Below are 22,216 nucleotides of genomic sequence, written 5' to 3'. Positions count from 1 at the left end.
TAAAAATGCTAACATGGTTACCTTGTCTCTGTCGTCTGCTCAAAAGTGGTCTTCAATGGCATTAAAACGATAAAAACGCTGCTGAAGTTAATCCATAGGTTAATCCAATGTGTCTGTGTCCCTTTGAAATGATTTCTGATAATCCATAAGCATTAAAACTGCTTTTAGCTATGCACACATGACAATAAAAGCCTTGAAACTTGAAATGATGTTATATCACCATCTAAAGTTGTAGACTTACTCATAAGACGAGGCATATTTGTGTGTATTTCTGTCTGATGGGTCAGTAAAGGATTTATTGTATTTGTCTCCTGTGTGTCTCTCCCTGCAGCATCTGTCCTACGGTAACGGCAGCCTCCATGTAGACGCAGCCTTCCAGCAGACATTATGGAGTGTGGCTCCCATCTGTTCTGGCAGTGAAGTAGCACAAGGTACAGCCTATGTCTCCTCGTTTCTCTCTAATTCTCTCTTTTAATCATTGTTCTCTCTTTCTTTCTTGCTTGCTGATTGTTTTAATCTTTTATCTTAGCTTCCTGCTTTTGTACATTCTTTTTTATCACTTTTAACAGATGTCCATGTGTAGTTGCATTTACATTTCTCAACACATATGCAAATGTAATATTATTTCAAAGACAACAGTTGATACAGTTGTTTTTACATGAACACAGTGAGTACTCTAGTAAGCAGTATGTACTGTATCCTCATTTCTGGAGCTGTGTCTCCACTATTGAAAATGTATTCTCTTGATTTGCAGACTCGACCAGCATCTTGATTTTCTTTTATGCAATTGTTAGACAATAGTGTCTACATCCCACTAAAATCAAGCGTTTTGAGTCTGGGTTAGGTTGTTTAAGTCTATGCAACTTTCCTGGGTTGCTGCCTTTCGTGTAGGCCACTATCATCCCCCTAAATGCTCAGAATGACATGATTTGAAGACACAGGTGTTCATTTAGGCAGCTCTGCTGGTCTTTATTTATATCTGAACAGATGGGTCGCATGATTAGCCTATTCATGTTTCCTTCTACTCGACCCTATTCTTCATTTTAGGGTTTCCCTTTCCTGTAGTGTGTTCTATAGGTTTTTGTGCATGTAAATGGTCTGCAAAGACTAACATCTCAAAGTTCCGTCCAGAAGAAGTTTTTCATAAATTCCTACTTCCTTCTTCTCATGTCAGCACAGTCATGTTCATCAGAATGCTCAAAATAGTTTCTAAATTCCTAGGCAAGGCTGGGGTGTTTAATTATTTAGTTATTTGAGCTGTCCTTTCCCCTCTATTTCTCCAATGTCATTTCCTTTTTTTCCTCCTTCCTGCCCTGTTTCCTGCAGGTTTTTTGATAGGAGGGGACGTCCTGCGCCTCCTTCACGGTCACATGGACGAGTGTCTAACTGTTCCGTCTGGGGAACATGGGGACGAGCAGAGGAGGTAATGTGCACTGATAATTCTTAACGTAATGTATTTGCTTTTTCTTTCACATGTCGCAAGGGGAAGTGTAAATGTCTTGTTTAATTGCTGTCATTCAGTTATACACATTGCTACCCCAGTAACAACACATGTCCAATAAGATGCATTTAAAATTCCAAATGGGATCTTTTTGCCAAATAGGCTTTTTCAGACTACTTTCACAAAGCGTAATATCTGTAAACCTGAATAATACGTCACAGTAATAGTCAATCCATGTCATACCTACAGTGAGTATATTTGTTCTGCTGTATACACTAAGGTTGTCAAAAGTGCAATCATTTCCACCAAATACATTACAAAGAAAATAAACAAACATTTAATCTGAGCGGGTCCACAATACCAAAAACATAAACTCAAAAGGAGGCAATGGAGCTGTGAGTACATTTTTAACCAATACTATATTGCCATACAAACATATGTTTGCATCTCTTCCAGTTCTAAAGTGATGTCTTCTACATGTTCCTCTGCTTCAGTTTGGCTCTTCACCCTAGCGTATCGAAAATTAGTCATACAGTATTCTGTTTCCACCTTAATAAAATTACCATAACCTGCGGGGAAAGAAGAAGCAAACTCTCATCAGATCCCGAGCTCTCTGCTGTGACTGACACAGAGGAGTATTAATAATGATACTGTAGTTTTAAGATGTTCCTCAAGGGGACAGCCATGTTGTTAAACAGTGCCGCTGAGAGAGACTGTGTTCTCCTCCTGACTGTGTGCTGAGGGTTATACTGAGTCATCCAGGTAGTGCATTATCTACATGTACTACGTTGCATTGTCTTGTAGAATGTACACTATCATGGGTGGAGAGGATGTTTGAAGGTGTGATTGTTTAATTTCTCCCCCCCAGGACAGTGCACTATGAGGGGGGAGCAGTGTCCAGTCATGCCAGGTCCCTGTGGAGGCTGGAGACACTGCGGGTGGTGTAAGTACAACATGCATCACACACATTCTGTCCACACATTTACAAATATAAACAAGCAGACATGATCACTACTCACAGTTCTGTTTGTGTTTTATGTGTGTACATCTCTCATGTGCTCTCACCTTGTTGTCCTCGGTCAAGCTGCTGCTGGGGATTCCTCACAGTGTTCACAATTAAGCATTCATTAGTAATTCTTAGTCTACTTTAAAAAACAGCTATGTTCAACATATTACTACTTTTATTCACCGTGTTTGCCTTGACAGCCTTTAAATGGCTTAAATAGTTGTAAAATATCAGCAGAATAGAAAGTTGACTGTAAGTTTGACAACTGTTTCCAGGTTGGTTGCCCAAATTGACCAAATTGTTGCCATGTTTAAGCCATTCAAGGTTTTCATTGTGATAATGCTCTTTTGTTGTTATACAGAACAATTATATTTCATTTTTAAAACACATATGACGTCTTTCTTTTTATGTCACACATACAAAATAACATGAAACAGATTTGTCTAAAATCAATTGTCTTAGCTTCACTGATGAATCAAGATACCTTTCTTATCATTTGTCATAGTGGTCAAAAGTATTTAAAAAAAAAACATAATAAATACTTCCACATAATAAAGAAATAAAGTAACTAAAATAAAAAATAACAAGACAAAAAGAGACTAGGAGAGGAGAGAAGAGAGGACACAATAGCCTTTCTTCTTTTAACTGATGAATCAAAATATAACTAAGAATGATAGACAACAGCTTTCAGCATATTTCAGCAGACTATATACAAATAACACATTTAAAAAAGCTTGTCTGCTGCACAAAGCAACAAACCAAACAGTAACACACAAATATGTCAGTTAACCAAAATAATAATAAAAAACGCTTAGCATAGTCCAACCACATTCTGTAGAGTTTGTAACCCACGAGTGAACCGCTAGCTTGGCTTTGACAAATGCTAAAAAAAATGAGAGTACCATGCTATAACTATTTATTGTTGAACTTCAGAAGGCCGTAGTGACTGCAAATCTCTCTAGAGTATTTTCATCACAGTGATGTTGACGGGGGTATCATTGACCCTCTTGAGAAACCAAAACCTGTGCTCACCAAATGCATCTGGCAAACCATGCGCTGAGAAAACTGAAAGGTTGACTTTAATTATGTGCTTAACATGCTAATACTTGTTTCTTGCTCCAATGTTACACTATTCCTTAAAATGTGCTAGTATTACTACTGCATGGAACTGCATGAGTTTTTATTTAAGAGGTTGCAGTAGCTGAAGTGGTTTCTACTACACATACACAATAAGATTGATTTTCTTCAGAGATTTTGAGATCACCTCGATCACCCCAATACAACAGAGATGAATACAAATGAGCTAGATGACACATGTTGGAAAAACATGGGCGCTAGTGAACTGTCAAAATTGAATAAATGTTGACAAGTAATACACTTTTGTTTGATCCATCATTTTTTTAAATATTAGATATTACACCTACTCTCATGTAACAATTGTTTTATTTATTTTATTGCTTTCATGAGCAACACACTAACTGGAAAAACTCGGTCGAATATACTTCTCTATAGTGCTTACCACCTCTTGCTCTTGCCCTGCACTTGTACAGTACGTGCCAGTTGAGCTGGTTCTTCCACCAGCTCAACTCTCTGTCCCTCATGATGAACGCAGGCTGGCTGTATATCTGAACTCAGACTCGCGCCCTCATCATTCTCTTCATCATCTTGCTATCTAAGCTGCTGATAGTGCTAGTAGTGCTAGTAGCACTAGCAGCGCTGCTGCCAAAAAGGTCTATCAATTTGCGACATTTAGATGCTTCACCTGCTAGTGACTTCACCTTTTTTTCTCTTGCCTTCTCGGCCCCACCCTTTTCTTTTAGTTTTCTTTGATTTTTATCCATGTTTTTTCATTCTCCCTGTCTGCTGTCTAATCCCTTCTCTTCGTATGATACACCATCATCATATGTTCAGCTCTCTGACCGGTCTTTTTTCTTCTTCGTGTGTGATTATTTGACAGATAAGAACCACACAACTGCATTAGCGGCTGCTGTCGCCCTCTGTCGGCCGTCAGCGCAACTTAAATTATGACGTTAAGCAATTGTTTTTAAAAGGGCCGGGCCGGCCGTCAACGACCCTTGACGACCGGCCGTTCTGTGGTTCTCCAGATTCTACAGATGGCCAGTCCGCCCATGGACATGACGTTAACATTAATAATGGGTCTGTTCCATCCAAGTGTTCCATTCAGCTCTGACACATATCGAACATGGAGAATCTCAGGGCTTTGGAATAGCCAAACAACATTTCTTCCAGTCATAATGAATGATATTAATTTAATCTGCTAGTAAATAAAGCAAGTCACAATCACAAAAACTCAGAAGTAAACAAACTACAGATCGTTTTTGACACATGGCAGACACATATCTTTACATATCTTAAAGGAGCTGAAGTCTGGCAGCTTTGCTGCTTCTGTGCTGTGAACATTTGTGACTAGACTGCACAGCACTGTGTGCTGGAGTTAGGGAACATTAGCCTCCAGGCTTCTCATTTAGCTTCTGCAACATGTTCTTCATTCATCCATACAGTACAAGATTTAAAACTGAAATAGTTATCTTTTGCCACATGGGAGAAATAAAACAGGCTGTAAAGATTGTAAAGAATATTGGCAGAGTCTATTGTGACCAAATTAGATTGTTCTGGCTCTTCAGCAGCGATATGCTCCATTATGTTATTCAGCTAGCTGTATTGCTAATTGTCTCTGCTTATAACAGCTGCCTGCTGCTAGAAACAGGCTGGGTGAGAGCAGAGTTTCTAAGCTGTCAGATGATAACAATTTACTGAATGTTTGTGGCAATAACTAAAGGTCAGTCTGAGCTCTACTCCTGTCAGACGGCCTCTCAATATGTGACCTCTTCCTGCACTCCTCTTAGCCCTGCCATGATGCCATGAGTGTTCTGAATTGCTGCCAGTTTTTCTGGCTCCATTTCTGGCATACCACCTGCGCTCCCCATCAGCACTTCTATAGTTACCGGCATCACGCTTAGCATGGAATCTGCCATGTCCACAGACATCACAGGGCTATAGAGAGGAATCTTTCTTTGGCAATGATAAGATCATCCCCTTCTGAAAACAAAAAAACAAACAAATGAAACACACACAAAAAAAACAATGCAGGTAATCAGATGAGAAAGTCAGTCCTCTTGCTATTGTGCGGTATATTTTGCAATATCTTCGCAATGTTAAGTTATTATTAGGGAATTCATTTATGACTTTGACTATAAACACCTCTGCAACCATTCAAAGGGCATGAATCCAGTGACCTTGATAATGGGTAGGGCTATGGTGTTTAGCATATGAAAAGAGCAGAGTTGTTTTTGTATTATCGGCAACAACTTAACACATTGTCATTTGATCCATGTTTTTAAGTGCAGCCTCAATGAAACTTACTTGAGTGCAGATGTTTTATATGTCATTTTTAAATCGCCCACTTTTTCCTTGACCTAGGTTATTTATGATTTGTAATGTCTGTTAGTAGCTCATTTAAGTTTCACCTGTATGTATGAAATGTAGTAGGTAAAATGTAGAGACCAACAAAAAACTTGGAGGTATATCGTAAACCCAACAGAGTGTCAGCCATTTGGATTTATATTATATCTAATTCTACGTTTAGTATTTACATCTCTGATTGTGTTTCTGTCCAGGTGGAGTGGGAGTCACATCCGCTGGGGTCAGCCGTTCAGACTGAGACACGTGACCACAGGGAAGTATCTGAGTCTGATAGAAGACAAATCCCTGCTGCTGATGGACAAAGAGAAAGCTGATGTCAAGTCTACAGCCTTCTGTTTAAGGTCCTCCAAGGTACAGAGTCATCATTCACAACACTGTCATGGCCATAATGTTCCCTGGACATCTTCAAGTCATCATTAAAAACTCCCCTGTTCACCATGGCCTTTGACCGCTAACCCATCACACTCCCACTGCTATTTATTTATTTTTACTTTATTATTTTCCCTACTTGTTTTTTTGTCTGTCCTTAAACCATGTAAAGTGGCCTTGGGTCCCTTGAAAGGCGCTATAAAAATGTAATCTATTAATATTATTAGTAGTATTAGTCAAGGTCAAGTGCAACCAAGCCTGATTTGGAATTTTGAATAGTAAAAATGATACATTAAAGCAGCCCTATGCCTCTTATTTAAGTTGTATTTCATATTAATTGCTATATACATTTTTCCCCTCTCTATTTCACTCCTACAGGAAAAGCTGGATCCAGGGGTGAAGAAGGAGGTGGATGGGATGGGTGTTCCTGACATTAAATATGGCGACTCTGTGTGTTACATCCAACATGTTGACACCAGCCTGTGGCTTACATACCAGACTGTTGATGCCAAGTGTGCACGCATGGGGGGAGTACAGAGAAAGGTACTTGTTGCATTCAACTATACTGCAGGTTTTAATGAAGGTTTTAACAATAGTCTTACAGTATCTTTTCTACTTTCTTTTAAGTATACTATAATTGGATAAATTCAGTGTGATAATTCAATTTGAGGTGAGTGTATTTAGAGAGCGTCCTCTTGTTTCAGGCCATCATGCACCATGAGGGTCACATGGACGACGGGCTGACGCTGTCTCGGTCTCAACACGAGGAGAGTCGCTCTGCCAGAGTCATCCGCAGCACTGTGTTCCTGTTCAACCTCTTCATCAGGTGATTACCGCCCACACACATCATAATCATACAGTAAAAGTCAAAAAGGACAGTTTGACATTTACTGTGAGTTATCGAAGCAAATAGTAGTGCAAGTGGGTTTAAAATTCAAAAGAACCACGATGATTGTTAATACCCTGAAACTTAAGCTTAAAGTGGACCTATCATGCTATATTTGAACAATATATTGTAGGGCCATACCTATATAAAGTATATAAATATAGTTTTTTTTTCAAAATACCAAACAGATCCTGCATTTTAGCCATGCCTCATTTTGCTCTATTTGCTCTTTCCAGCCCTGTTTTTGCAGGGGGCTGATTCTGTGACGTAGCTTTAATGCAAATGAGCTGCAGGCGGAAGATTTAAACTTTAACGGACATGTTGACCGGCGAAAAAAAATCTAACTAAGAATTACAGTGCTTGCCTCGACGGGGAGGGATTGCATTGAATTACAGCAGCAGGAGCAAACGCTTGCCTCGGGGAGGGAGAAAAAAAGCCACAGCGGAGAATAAACAGAAGGGTAACCATGGCAACCATGCGCGGGAAGTCTTCTTCGCTGCTTTTGTGGCAGACTACAGCGCCACTTACAGGCCTGGCATATGTACTACAGCGTCTCCAGCGCTTTCGATCGGCAATGGCCAGCCGTGGCCCAACCCCACATTCCCCTGATAGGTGGAGAGTTGGCCATATAGGCGGAGCTCCTCGTTCCTGACGTCAGAGATATTTAAAATCTGGATCAGTTTTTATCAGATCCGTTGCAGCCCCGTTTTTAGAGATTTGGGTATGGAGGAAAAGAGAGAGGGTTGTGTTTTCTGACACATATTCATGTATAAAAGACGTACAAAAGTAAATTTTGCATGATAGGTCCCCTTTAAATATATATTTCATTTTGGCCACGGTTGACCTGAATATATTTTTCTTACTGCTTTTCAGGGCTTCCATAAAAGCAGACATTTACATGTAAACATTCAACTTAATGCAGTAAAATGCCATGATGCTGAGACAAAACATTTTCTACTTCCTACGTATTTTCTACCATATCTTACTTCACATTGCAAACTGAGAAAATTGTCACAACAAAGATTCCTTTCTTAAAAGACAACTCATGTGGAAAAGAAGCAAGAAATAATACATCAGTCAGCAGAACTCACTTAAGGACATTTAATAAGTATAGACTTTAAATCAGCAATTTAAGGTGAAATGGTTTAAAATTGCATAGGGTTTCCATAAACCTCCTTTATATATGACCTTTGGTGAAAATCTGAATCCCCAATGTAATTATTTTTTAATGAGGCAAAATGTTCATGATTTTAGGTTTGTACTGCACTATGAATTATAATACTCTGTATGCTCCAGGGGTCTGGACACATTAAGGAAAAAGGGGAAGGGCTCCAGTCTCGATCTTCCAATAGACTCGGTCAGTCTGAGTCTGCAGGATCTGATTGGCTACTTCCAACCGCCTGGAGATCATCTGGAACATGAAGACAAGCAGAACCGCCTGAGAGCTCTGAAGAACCGGCAGAACCTCTTTCAGGAAGAGGTAGTGTGTGTGTGCGTGTGTGTGTGTGTGTGTGTGTGTGTGTGTGTGTGTGTGTGTGTGTGTGTGTGTGTGAGTGTGTGTACGTGTGTGTGTGTGTGTGTGTGTGTGTGTGTGTGTGTGTGTGTGTGTGTGTGTGTGTGTGTGTGTGTGTGTGTGTGTGTGTGTGTGTGTAAATACCCATGAATAAGTATCAAGTGGGATTTCTTTTTAAGACCTGTTTAATAACTATACAAGGTCACAAAAAACCTACTGATCAAATCAAGTTTTATTTATAAAGCACATTTATAAAGCACATTTATAAAGCACATTTATAAAGCACATTTATAAAGCACATTTATAAAGCACATTTAAAAGCGATTTTTGGTCGAGCCAAAGTGCTGTACATGTAATAAAAACACATTACTACAATCACAATAAAAGACAATAAATTACAACAGTTCCACTCAAAGTAAAATCTTACATTAGGATTATGCCATTACATGTCCCTTATTGACACTTAATTGAAAGAAGAAGAAGAAGAAGATGGACCTTTATTAATCCCCCGAGGGGGAAATTCAGTTTCCACTCTGTCGTACACACACACATGCGTTTTTATACAGGTCATACAGTACACACTTTTGACAACATGCACATACATACACAGTTATATGCACACATGCAGTTGAGAGGTCAGAGCGAAGGCAGCCAGTCTAGCCGGCGCCAGTGAGCAGTTGGGGGTTAGGTGCCTTGCTCAAGGGCACTTCGGCAGTGGCCCAGGAGGTGAACTGGCCCCTCTCCAGTACCAGTCCACACTCCGTATTTTTTTGGTCCGATCGGGACCCTTCGGTCCAAAGTCCAATCCCCTACAGACTGAACCACTCCCGCCCCAAAAGTCCCATAAGATGGTTGTTTTATCACAGTCACTGTCTTTTAATCATGGATCAATGTTTTCTCTGTGTATATGTCAGGAAGTTTTCTTAATCAGTTATTTTTAAAGATAACATTTTAAAATATATCACACATAAAACCTTTATGTCTCACTCTGAGCTATAAGGATACTGTGTCATTTGCATCAATAACAGTGTTCCATTGAACTGTGATCAACATTCCTCAAGCACACAGCGGACATGCACATGTTGGATCAGTGTGTCCAACGTGACAGTACTCAAGACTACTAAATGTTTCAGAATGTAGCCTTTCTCTCCTTTACCTGCAGCTGTGCCTTCACAGTGAAGCGTACTGCCATGCTCTCTGTGTCTCTTGTCCACATAATTTCCATAAGGATGTGCATCACAATCTGCCAGTGAATGCATCATCCTCTGTGTGTGTGCAGGGCATGATCAGCCTGGTGTTGGAGTGCATCGACCGTCTCCACGTGTACAGCAGTGCAGCTCATTTTGCTGAGGCAGTAGGAAGAGAGGCTGGAGAGGCCTGGAGCTCCATCCTCAACTCCCTCTACCAGCTACTGGGTACACACACACACACACACACACACACACACACACACACACACACACACACACACACACACACACACACACACACACACATTTTACCATCCTTAACCTGATTTTACAAAGTGCTGTAAGTAATGAAAATAAATACAATTGAAATTCATATCATATTTACCTTTGTACTTTAATTTCTTATGCGTAAATCAACGTTTGTTTAGTAAATAAATCAACAAATTTAGTTTTGTAATAGTCTTTTTACTTTACCCTCTTATGTTTGTTTAACTAACTTAATTTATTTAACTTTCTTTAACTTTCGTTAAAGTTTGTTTTAATTCTACTTTATATTTTATTATTTAATTTCATTCTTAAAAGGAGCAACTGTCATGAAACTGAATTCCCTACAGGAAAATTAAAGTATTCTGGTTTTGCGTGATATAACTTAAATGAATAAGAAGTTGTCTAAGTGGAAAGATTAGGTTAAAAATCAATAATGTTTTAATGAGGGGACGGAGATGAACAAAGACATAGGAATAGAGAGAAGTGTCTGCAGTACTGTGGGTTACCATCATCCTCTCCTGTCTCCTCAGCTGCACTGATCCGAGGGAACAGGAAGAACTGTGCTCAGTTCTCTGGCTCTTTGGACTGGCTCATCAGCAGACTGGAGAGACTGGAGGCCTCTTCTGGTAGGTCAGCATATCTCTATGGAAAAAGTGATAATGTTGCAGGTGAAAGACCTCTGGTCATTATTGTGAATATGTTATAGGGGCAGAAAGCCAATCTTTTTTTGATGAGTTGAGATTGTATAGTTCTGCAGACTGATTGGATCCTTACCTATTCTTTCTCCTTAAAAAACTTGCTTTTAAAAGTCCATTGTCAATATAATATTGCAATATTCCAACACTGGCACACAGCTGACTGGTTGTGAGTCACTAAAGCTCTTTGTGACTTACTCATAGAATATAAGAGTCTTGACCAGTCAAAAGTTCTAAGGATGATTTGTGAATATGGACCCTGGTTGTAAATGCTTTCTGTACAAATGCAGTCGTTCTTACTCTACATATTTTGTATTTCTAGGTATACTAGAGGTGCTTCACTGTGTGCTGGTGGAGAGTCCTGAGGCACTGAACATAATCAAAGAGGGACACATCAAATCCATTATATCTCTGCTGGACAAGCATGGGCGTAACTACAAGGTACAGACACCTACTCTATCCGCATTGGTGTACATGTGCAGTTTATTTGTACAAGTTCCCATGGATAGTCGTGTGTGGTGTGAAAACGCTCCCAGCAGTCTGTGGGCTGACCCTGAGGCAGAGAGGACACAGAGCTGGAAGAACAGAGCAGCCAGAAGCAGTGATTTAAACATTTAGTCATGTTTCTTAACTCTGTCAAATAGAAAATATTGTGTTAAATTCCTGAAAGGCACTCGGGGCCAGATAACAACAGACATTTCTCAAGACAAAAGAATCGAGCTGAATCACTCAAATCCATCAAGAATCCTTCATGTCAATCTCTGTTTGTGCTGTATGTGTGTTGGTATTGTAACAGTAAGGTATCTTTAAACACTGACATATCTGGCTTGTGTGTACCGTCTAGGTTCTGGATGTGTTGTGTTCTCTGTGTGTGTGTCACGGCGTGGCAGTGCGCTCCAACCAGCACCTGATCTGTGACAACCTGCTGCCAGGGAGAGACCTGCTGCTGCAGACACGCCTGATCAACCACGTAAGCAGGTATACACACACACACACACACACACACACACACACACACACACACACACACACACACACACACACACACACACACACACACACACACACACAACAAATCCTATTATCTTAAACCTGATCTTTAACTTATTATTTTTTAATTAAAAACAATAATTCTATTTGGTATTAAACATTTTATTTCTCACGTTTGATATAATTATATTTGTTTTATTTAGCATCTTTTTATTGCACATCTTACTTCCACTTCTTATCTTTATATACATATTTATATAAAATGTTCTTTATGTTTCATTGTATTAGCAACTGTCATGGATCCCAATTCCCTACAGGATAATTAGAGTACTCTGATTTTGATTCTGATCATATTAATGAATAAGAGGTTATGATGACCACAGTAAAAAAAAGAACGCTACAAAAATAACGAACAACGACAAATCCTTAGGTAATTTTCAGTCAGATCATTGACAGTCTCTCATCTGCTTCATCCTCACTACAGCATGCGTCCCAACATCTTCCTGGGTGTCAGTGACGGCTCCGCTCAGTACAGGAAGTGGTACTACGAGCTGATCGTGGATCAGGCGCTGCCGTTCGTCACAGCGGAGGCTTCTCACCTCAGAGTGGGCTGGGCCAACACCAGCGGCTACGCTCCCTACCCCAGCGGGGGCGAGGGGTGGGGGGGCAACGGGGTGGGCGATGACCTTTACTCCTATGGCTTTGATGGTCTCCATCTCTGGTCAGGTGGGGTCTGTGTGTGTTTGTGTGTGTGTGTGTTTGTATTGAAAGAGATGACGGTAACACAAATAGGTTTGGCTTAGGAAAAGCTAATTATAAAACCACATACCAAGAAAAAGCATTCACTGCACAGTCTGTTGTTAATTATTCACACAAACCCATTTTATGCCACACTTATGGTGTATTGTTTTTGCAGATTTTTCTCAAAATTGACTAAACAAGTGGCTGAAAGATTATAGTATACGGTGGAATTTCTCCAGTTAAATGCAGATTTCACTCAGTAACGTAAACCGTATAGCCCTGGGCTTATTTTAACCCTGGGTTATTCTTAATGTGTGAATGAAAAAGGGTCTGAGCTTACTCTTAGCCCAGGGCTAACGATCAAATTATGCAGTGTTTAAAGGTCTTACATGAAATGACTTTCAAACAGATGTCCATACAGAAGGTTTGAAATGGGAGATTTATTATTCAGATGCTCACATGTTGCATACTCAAAGTGAACCTGTGTTCACTGTGTAGGCTGCATTGCACGGACTGTCAGCTCACCCAATCAGCACCTCCTGAGTGCCGAGGACGTGGTGAGCTGCTGCCTGGACCTCAGCGTGCCCAGCATCTCCTTCAGGATCAACGGCCAGCCGGTTCAAGGCATGTTCGAGAACTTCAACTCTGACGGCCTCTTCTTCCCTGTGGCCAGCTTCTCTGCAGGAGTCAAGTCAGTGCTTTACTGAAAACACATATTGAGTTATTGTTCCCACCCCTCATGGCAGAGTTTATATTGTTGGACCATTCAACATAAAACTATAAAGATTCCAAAAAGACGGTAGATTACCTTCAGACTTTTTGCAGAATGCAGACTCACCTTTACACTTAGGATAAAATAGGCTACACATCTGTTAATTATTATCCAGATGAACAATTATTTTCTTATTTCTTGCTAATTATATTAGGGGATTAGTGCATTTCTTCATTTGGTATATAGTATTTGTATCTAAAAGGTTTTTTTTTTGTACATATATACATTTTTGCCTATACAATATTCATTCAAGTGAATTTACTTGGTTTTGTGGTTGTACAGCATGTCTTCTTTGGTGTTAAGGAAATTAAATAAACCAATTTATCAACGTTGAAATCATACTCTCTTCTCTCCTCCTGTCATCTGTTCACTGCAGGGTGCGTTTCCTCCTGGGGGGTCGTCATGGGGAGTTTAAGTTCCTCCCTCCTCCGGGTTATGCCCCCTGCTTTGAGGCAGTGCTGCCCAGGGAGAAGCTGAAGCTGGAGGCCAGTCAGGACCAGACTGCAGCCAGAGACCTGCTGGGTCCCACCGTCACCATGAGCCAGGCAGCGTTCACCCCCACCCCTGTGGACACCAGCCAGGTATTCACACCATAATCAAATATTAAAATAAATCAAAGCATGTTAATCATTTCCTTACTATTAGATGCTATTTCATCCTGCTTCATTTTGGGTGTGTGTGTGTGTTTGTAGATTGTGCTGCCCCCTCACTTGGAGCGGATCAGAGAGAAGCTTGCAGAGAACATCCATGAACTGTGGGTGATGAACAAGATAGAGCTGGGCTGGACGTACGGTGCAGTGAGTATCAGACAGACAGATCAACAGTGGAAAAAAACACTCATTACAAGCCTATTTCTGTTTTATATTTGTCTGATGGAAATGTCACATGTTGGTCTCAGGTTTCAATAAGTAAATAAGCACTCTAAACACAAAACAACTCTGAATTAAATGCATTCAGATACATGTAAAAGCTACACAAGGTTAAATATGCAGAGAAATAAATGTATATATATACATATTTGCACACATATTTTTATATGTAACTTTATATACATTTCTTTTTATATTCTGGATTGTGGGTATTTCGATCTCTCTGTCTGTACACACAAACTGGAAGATTGACAATAAAGTTACCTTTATGCAGGCCTTCTACCACTAAGCTGTAATACATTTTTCATGTGAGTATCATCTCCTATGCTCACAGAAAATGATATAAATGAAACAATGAGATTGAGAATAAACCAATTAGTGGGATTCTTCTCATATCAGATCAGTCTATATGCTGTAATCCTTGTTCCTGTGCTCACAAAATAATCTAAACTAAATTGACAGCTACATTTATAATTTCACCAGCTGTTTCCTCCTTTTATGATAAACTTGTATCTGAACATTGTGGATGAATACTGTATAAAGTAAAGACCATCATATTTTACCAAATACAATTAAACTGAAGATAAAATGTATTAAATGTTATAATTAATTCAGATTAAAGCCTCAATAGCAAATTCAGTTTTAGAAATCTTTCAATGCAGCCTGTAAGAGAACAAAAATCAGTCTTCTTGTGTTTATTATCCAACTGTGCAGCTAATTGTGTTTTCACAGCAGCAACATCGCACCAGGTGCTAAATCTGCCTCTTTCAGTAAATCTGCTTTCAGGTCTGAATGAGACGACAGAACTAAGAGCCTGCTCATTAGCTACTCATCTGTGCTCTGCACATCAGAGATTACACCACTCTGTGTCAACAGAAACTGTATCTCCCTGTCCTGACGTGGGGGGTGGAGGAGCAAGGCGGAACCAAATGCAGAACACGTGAGCACTTAACAGATAATACCTTTCTAGACAAGGCAATTTGATCTAGACAAGGCAAGGCAAAACAGGACAGAACGTCATGATCACTTAGGATTTGACCAAGACTAACAGAAAGCAGGACTGAGATACAAACTGAATCAATGAGGCACTAAAGTGCAGGTGTACCTGGGGCAGAAGAATAGAGTAACTAAGTACTTTTACTCAAGTACTGAAGTACAATTTTGAGGGATTTGTACTTTACTTGAGTTTTCAATTTCTTTGTTCTAGTCTTAATGATGTGAAATATAATCAAGTGTTAAATCAGACTTTAGTTCCACCTGGAGTAAATCCACAAGCTACCCTGCAGTATACAACGTCATTCAAACTAGCTGCACCTTTACCAGCTTTGAGAACACTTTCATGATCAATCATTATAAAACATATCATATATATTATTCTGAAATGGACCAATCTGCACAATGACTACTTTTACTGTCGCTACTTTAACTATATTTTGATGCTAATACTTTTCTACTTTTACTTGAGTAACATTTTGAATGCAGGACTTTTACTGTAACAGAGTATTCCTACACTCTGGTACTTCTACTTTTACTTTAGATCTGAGTACTTCTTCCACCACTGACAGGGGGTTAGGTGATTACATATTAATTGAAGTAGGTGAAACTAATAAGGCCAGGAAAGACAATAAAACAGGCAGGAAAACAGAGGATGTAAAAATCTGTTACAGATAAAAAAACATGTGGTACCTGTGAGGTTCCGTTTATTTTCATTATCAACCACTGCATGTGTTCAATTACACCCCCCTCACAGGCTGAGGCTGAATGCTTACTTTAAGGTCATTACAGTGTGTTTTAAATACAGCGTTTCCCAGTCTCTGCAGTCATTTGTCAAACCATCCAGTCAGTCAGTTTCACCCACCTGTGGGACTCTTGCAGTGCTCAGCCTCAGCCCCAAGAGGGTCCTCAGTTGTTGCCCAGTTGTATGGCAGTATATTCAGAAACTACAAATCCCAAACACTCAGAAGTGAAACCTATTAGAGAACAGAGTTATTGACGTAACTCCAGTTCTATAACTACATTCCTCCAGGCCTCCCATGGTGCTCTGTGTCCTGAGAGGGGTGCCAAACAGCAGGCTCTCTTTCTGCCCTAACCGTTGCTCTTTCTTTTCCGTGTGATTCAGGTACGAGACGATAACAAGCGGCAACACCCCTGTCTGGTTGAGTTCTCAAAGCTTCCTGAACAAGAACGCAGCTACAACTTACAGATGTCTCTGGAGACTCTCAAGTAATATATCAGACATTAAATAACAATGAATTTAAATGTTGATCTGTGACACTATTAACACTTTATACTTGTACTGTACATTAGCAAATTATGTTCTGTGGACCAGGTAGTTGACTCACCTATTAGTGTCTGTGCAGTATATAGAAGTAATGGTGATGGTTACATGCTTGTGTCAGTATTAAACACCTGACTACTAAATCACCTGTTTAATTATGTTTATTTGTTTATGTTACAGAACTCTCCTGGCCTTGGGTTGCCATGTTGGCCTTGCAGATGAACACGCTGTAGAGAAAGTCAAGAGCATGAAGCTGTCACAAACGTAAGTCACCCAACATCAGTATGATAAAGAAATAAGTAATGCCAATAAGTCAAAGGTGGGATTCTTCTTGATTCTAATCTATCCGTGCAGCTATGAGTTGTCCGGCGGGTATAAACCTGCTCCTCTGGACCTGAGCCACATCAAACTGACCTCCACCCAGGAGGCCATGGTGGACAAACTGGCTGAGAACGCACACAACGTCTGGGCACGGGATCGCATCCGCCAGGGCTGGACCTATGGCATCCAACAGGTAAGAGACGGTTACACAATATCTTAATACTGAGCGCTTAGTTTGGATTTGGTGCTACATTTTAAGAATGTTTACCACTTGTGAACTGTCAGTTGTTATTTGGTATCCCAAACATTTGGGCCTCCAAAGATTTTTGCAAGAATTGCCTTTTTTTGGCAATTGGATGGCGAACACTTTGGTTTGGAACTTTTATTGTTTAAAATAGGAGAGCCATACCTCAGTGTTTCCCCTAGGTTTACTGCCTTGGCAGGGTGCTGTAAAAAAATTTGAATTTCTTTTTTTTATCGATAACGGCTTGAGGTTAAAAAATAATAATAAACTAATTTGAAACTGGGGGGGACACAAACGGGCAGACAGCAGAGCTTGGGACAATAATACTTTTTTTACACTTTGTTGTTCTCCTCCTTTCCTCCGCTCTTGTCTCTGATTGTGAGTGTGTGTGCATTTGTGTGTGTGTGTGTGTGTGTGTGTGTGTGTGTGTGTGTGTGTGTGTGGGGGGGGGGGGGGGGGCGGAGCCCCGCCCTTCAGAAACAGAGCGGAGGGAGAATGTGAATACGCAAAGCAGTGGACACTGAAACATGCACATACATTGGATAAATAACATAGGCGTTTAGTTTATTTAATAAAAGAGCACATGTTCAATGTGAAAAGTGACCGTAGATAGATTACTTCAGTTGCAATTTGGTGCTATATATATATATATATATATTTTATTAAAAAAAAAAAACACCTTGAATTTCAGGCGGGGCTCCGTTGGCAGGGCGCAGCGCCCCGCCAAGACAATGGTAGGGGAAACACTGATACCTCTTTCAGGCCCTAGGTCTCTAGTTTTTCAGATGTAAAGTTTCATATAACTGGGATAATCCTAGAGGCAACGTCATTTTCAGAAAGTGAAGTTCAGTTTCAAACAATTGCACAAATAACTGTTCAAAAACTGCATGTTTTTATCCGAGGATTGCATGGGATTAGCATAAAGTTGATATTGCCAGCAAACTCTCAGAAGGGGTTAATGACTGTTGCCTATAAACTGCTCAGTAATGGTCCTAAGGGAGGGGCGAACACTGCTGTTTCACTTTTGTACCCTGTACTGCGTTCCTATAAAGTAAATGGTTGTTTACTTTTATTTTTCTGGCTTGGGACTCTTTCCAGGATGTGAAGAACCGTAGAAACCCCCGCCTGGTGCCCTACGTTCTGCTGGATGAGAGGACCAAGAAGTCCAACAAAGACAGTCTGAGGGAGGCCGTCAGGACTCTGCTGGGATATGGATACAACCTGGAAGCTCCAGACCAGGACCACGGTGAGACCCTTCACTGACTTATCATTCAACAACTTCAATATATTTTTTTTGTATAATTGTTTTGTTCTGTGGGAAAATGACTTCATTTATTATTCAAAAGAACCGCATTATGATAATTCGTATTGTTTCCATGATGATGAGGTACCCAGGTTATTCCTCGTCAGGTTTCTGACTTTCTGTCCCCGTTTTCTTTTTATCCAGCGGCTCAGTCTGACCCCAACCACATGTCTGCTGAGAGGTTCCGCATTTACAGAGCAGAAAAAACCTACTGTGTCAATGCTGGGAAGTGGTACTTTGAGCTGGAGGTAAGAAGAGGCATGAACTTTCTGGTTATAACAAAGTATTTTTCTTAACTTAAGAGTCTTCACAACACTGTTCAGACTGTGATCTACTCACTAAACCAACCATGTTTAGTGTCAAATGTCTCCACAACTCTTTTACTGGTCCTGAAATATACCCGTTTCCTGATTCTCCTGCAGGTATTAACAGCAGGAGAGATGAGGGTGGGCTGGGCCAGGCCAGGGTGCCTCCCGGACCAGGAGCTGGGGTCTGATGACCAGGCCTTTGTATTTGATGGCTTTAAGGTAACTGGACTTTTCTGGAGTTTCTGGCACTGCACTGAATACATTTTCCTATTTAAAAATATTGTCCAAATAGGTATTAATGGGGAAGGTTTTTTTTTTCTCTTAGGTCCAGCGCTGGCACCAGGGTAATGAGCACTTTGGGCGCGCCTGGCAGACGGGGGATGTGATGGGCTGCATGGTGGATCTGAACGAACACACCATGATGTTCACACACAATGGAGAAGTGCTACTGGATGACTCCGGATCAGAGCTGGCCTTCAAGGACTTTGAAGTTGGTGAAGGTCAGTGCTGCATTATAGACCGTCACACACAATTTTGACAATTGAATAACTTGTAGCCCTGACTCACAACAAGGACCACCATCAAACTGTTGAGCAGTTTAAATCTTGCTTTTCTACTACTGTTGTTAACCCTTCGAAACAAGAGTCATGTCACACTTGACCTTTTACTGAAGGAAAACAGAAAATATTGCTTTAATTTCTCAATTGATCAACTGTATATTTAGTTGCAAATGGTTCTTTCTAAGCATCCTTTATGGATAGTGTTTGATAGTAATGCACAAAAGGCTTCATGTTAGTGATTAATATCTTCTGTTTATCTCCAGGTTTTATCCCAGTGTGCAGTCTGGGTGTATGTCAGGTGGGAAGAATGAACTTCGGTAAAGACGTCAGCACTCTGAAGTACTTCACCATCTGCGGCCTGCAGGAAGGATACGAGCCGTTTGCTGTCAACATGAACCGGGACGTCACCATGTGGCTCAGCAAGAGGATGCCTCAGTTTGTACCTGTGCCCCCCAACCACCAACACATAGAGGTGAGGGGTGGGGGACACCTGCAGTCCACACTCAGAACTAAATAGCATCTGATCAAATCTGCTTAAAGTTTTTGGTAGAACTTTTAGGGTCATTGTTTCAGACTTTTGACTTTTCCCCCCCACAACCGTACCATAAACTACTGAAAAAATAAGCCAAGCTGAAAAGTGGACACCATTGGGAGAACTCACTCTTTTTGATTTGTCCTTCTGTTTCAGGTGACGAGGATAGATGGGACAGGGGAGTCGTGTCCTTGCCTAAAGGTCACCCAGAGGTCATTTGGCTCACAGAACAGTTACACTGACATCACCTTGTACAGATTGAGCATGCCCATAGAGTGTGCAGAATCCTTTTCTAGATCCTCAGCTAACGGCAGCCTCTTCACACCAAAGAAGGTAACATGACCTAAAACACACTGACATGTACAGTGTTCATGCATACACAGAAATATAAACACTGATTGACAGATAAAGTACTTTGTGTGTAACACACACTCATTCGCATTATCTTTCATTTCTTTCTTGAAGAGCAAACAGTAGGGTTGGGTAAATAATGGAAATGTGTGTGGTGTGTTCACTGTCTGTTTCTGCAGGATCTGGAAGACTTTGAAACTGTGTCAGACTTTGAGGTCCTGATGAAGTCTTCTAATGGTCACAATGGACCCAATGGACCTGAGAGAGACGAATTCAACAACCACAAAGATTATACCCAGGAGAAGCCCTCCAAGCTCAAGCAACGGTAAACTCTCATCAGCACTAAAGATCACAGACTTAAAACACCTGTTAGATACATCCAACTTTTGAAATCTTGTTATGTACGTTTTTTGCAATCATTATGTTTTTAATCACTACTTTTTAACTTTATTAACCTAAACAAACATCTGATCCATCAGGTTCATGTTGAAGAAGAACAAGCCAGAGAGCTGTCCATCATCTGCCCGTCTGTTAGAGGAGGTGATGGCTGAGGACAGGGACGAATATGAATTCCTAATGCACGCCTCTACTGTAAGATAATACACCTACAAAACACTTGCATGCAATAAACTTGTTAATGACCCCAAACTTTATGAGATCTAGTAAAGATACAGTAGGTGGTTTTCAAATCATCGTCATACAGGTCTCAAAAAACTGTTTCAGTTCAGTCATTGCATTTGTTATATAATATTATCTGCATTTTTCAACTTAATATTTTTGACAAATATGTTAAAGGTGGGGTAGGTAAGTTTGAGAAACCGGCTCGAGATCGCTAGAATTTGAAAATACACAACCGGAGAAAATCTGCCACTTCCTTATAGAGCCCCTCCTCCAACACACACGAACGCGCACATGACCAATGAGGGCACGAGATAAGTTTGTGCACAGATGGAAGGCTGACAGGCAGGTAGGCCATCCAGTTATTTTAGCCGGGCCGGCTAAAATGATTGGTCGTGCTTTTCACAGTACTACGGCTTCCACAGATGACGTTTTTTTATGGATTTTTTGTCAAAGCACTTAAGATATTCATTGCTATCGGGATGTTAAGAGCATTCCATGGAATATAACAAAAAGTGTATCTCGAGCCGGTTTCTCAAACTTACCTACCCCACCTTTAACTCTTGCAGTTTTCACCCAATTATTTTTAGCTACATTTATTGATTGTGTGTTTTAGTATATGCCTCTTATGAAGCCCTTAGGGAAAGTAACTATGATCAAAAGAGATACAATTAAACTTGACTTAGTTTCAAAGATTCAAGATTCAAAGGCTTTATGTCATATGCACAGTGGCTACAGTCTAGAAATGGCAATGACAATTCCCAAGCTCTTCCAACATTGCAACATAGTTATATAGGACTTAAACAATACAACAATAAAACAAGAAGAACAAGAAGAGTATAATAGATTAGAATAAGATTTAGCAGATTATGTTGCAAGACCAATGTGCAAGTAATGCAGATGAAGTAAACTAAATACATGTCAGAAAACTAAATAAATATAATAAGCTAAATAATGCAGAGAATGTTGTAAGTGACCATGTCAATTGCAGGAGTCTATATACAAGTACATAGAATAAGATATACAAGAACAGAATGTAAAATGTAATATTGTACAGTAAAATACAATTACATACTGTTTATTGTAGTGATAACTTATTAGTGTGAATGCTGTTTACAGCATTCCACTATAGTTCTTCGATTCTTTAATCATCTTCTTCTTAATATTATTATTATTTCACCAAATAGTTTGGCTCTCAATAACTTCAGCATACTTTCAGCTACAGAAACCATTCAAATATCAAACTATTCAGCCTTTTCAGCACATGATGAGAAACGTTCAACTTTTTCAAAATATGTTATACTTTTAGAAATATTCAGCTTTTTAAACTCTTTTTTTAACATGTAACTCAATGGGTGGAACCTTCAAATCCTCTTTTACCTACACCTTCACAAGACCTTCGGCTATACAACTTGTTCTTCAGATTTTTGATATCTTTTACAGTTTCTGACTTATCAACGTTTCAGTTTGGGTACATTTTCAGGCCTTTTTCGATTTTATAATGGGTGTCTATGGGAC

At 40.0% G+C, this 22,216-nt stretch overlaps 1 protein-coding gene across 1 annotated transcript in view; it reads left to right on the top strand.

Moving 5' to 3' along the window:
• The window catches only part of ryr2a (ryanodine receptor 2a (cardiac)), a 106,442-nt gene that overhangs the window by 8,771 nt on the left and 75,455 nt on the right, over nt 1-22,216 (top strand). Inside the window, exons 5-30 of the mRNA XM_034119635.1 lie at nt 332-431; nt 1,327-1,423; nt 2,310-2,384; nt 6,086-6,242; nt 6,639-6,803; nt 6,965-7,086; nt 8,443-8,626; nt 9,939-10,074; nt 10,647-10,742; nt 11,134-11,252; nt 11,656-11,789; nt 12,286-12,527; nt 13,041-13,233; nt 13,691-13,895; nt 14,007-14,111; nt 16,303-16,406; nt 16,642-16,725; nt 16,816-16,975; nt 18,125-18,272; nt 18,474-18,577; nt 18,752-18,856; nt 18,963-19,137; nt 19,461-19,669; nt 19,886-20,062; nt 20,260-20,405; nt 20,560-20,671. Coding sequence (XP_033975526.1) covers nt 332-431; nt 1,327-1,423; nt 2,310-2,384; nt 6,086-6,242; nt 6,639-6,803; nt 6,965-7,086; nt 8,443-8,626; nt 9,939-10,074; nt 10,647-10,742; nt 11,134-11,252; nt 11,656-11,789; nt 12,286-12,527; nt 13,041-13,233; nt 13,691-13,895; nt 14,007-14,111; nt 16,303-16,406; nt 16,642-16,725; nt 16,816-16,975; nt 18,125-18,272; nt 18,474-18,577; nt 18,752-18,856; nt 18,963-19,137; nt 19,461-19,669; nt 19,886-20,062; nt 20,260-20,405; nt 20,560-20,671 — 3,654 coding nt within the window. The remainder of the gene's footprint in view (nt 1-331; nt 432-1,326; nt 1,424-2,309; nt 2,385-6,085; nt 6,243-6,638; nt 6,804-6,964; nt 7,087-8,442; nt 8,627-9,938; nt 10,075-10,646; nt 10,743-11,133; nt 11,253-11,655; nt 11,790-12,285; nt 12,528-13,040; nt 13,234-13,690; nt 13,896-14,006; nt 14,112-16,302; nt 16,407-16,641; nt 16,726-16,815; nt 16,976-18,124; nt 18,273-18,473; nt 18,578-18,751; nt 18,857-18,962; nt 19,138-19,460; nt 19,670-19,885; nt 20,063-20,259; nt 20,406-20,559; nt 20,672-22,216) is intronic.

Source organism: Trematomus bernacchii, unplaced genomic scaffold, assembly GCF_902827165.1.
Source record: "Trematomus bernacchii unplaced genomic scaffold, fTreBer1.1, whole genome shotgun sequence".
Classification (NCBI taxonomy): domain Eukaryota; kingdom Metazoa; phylum Chordata; class Actinopteri; order Perciformes; family Nototheniidae; genus Trematomus; species Trematomus bernacchii.
Note: the sequence above shows the minus strand (reverse complement) of the source record. Positions and strands in the feature narration are given on the sequence as shown.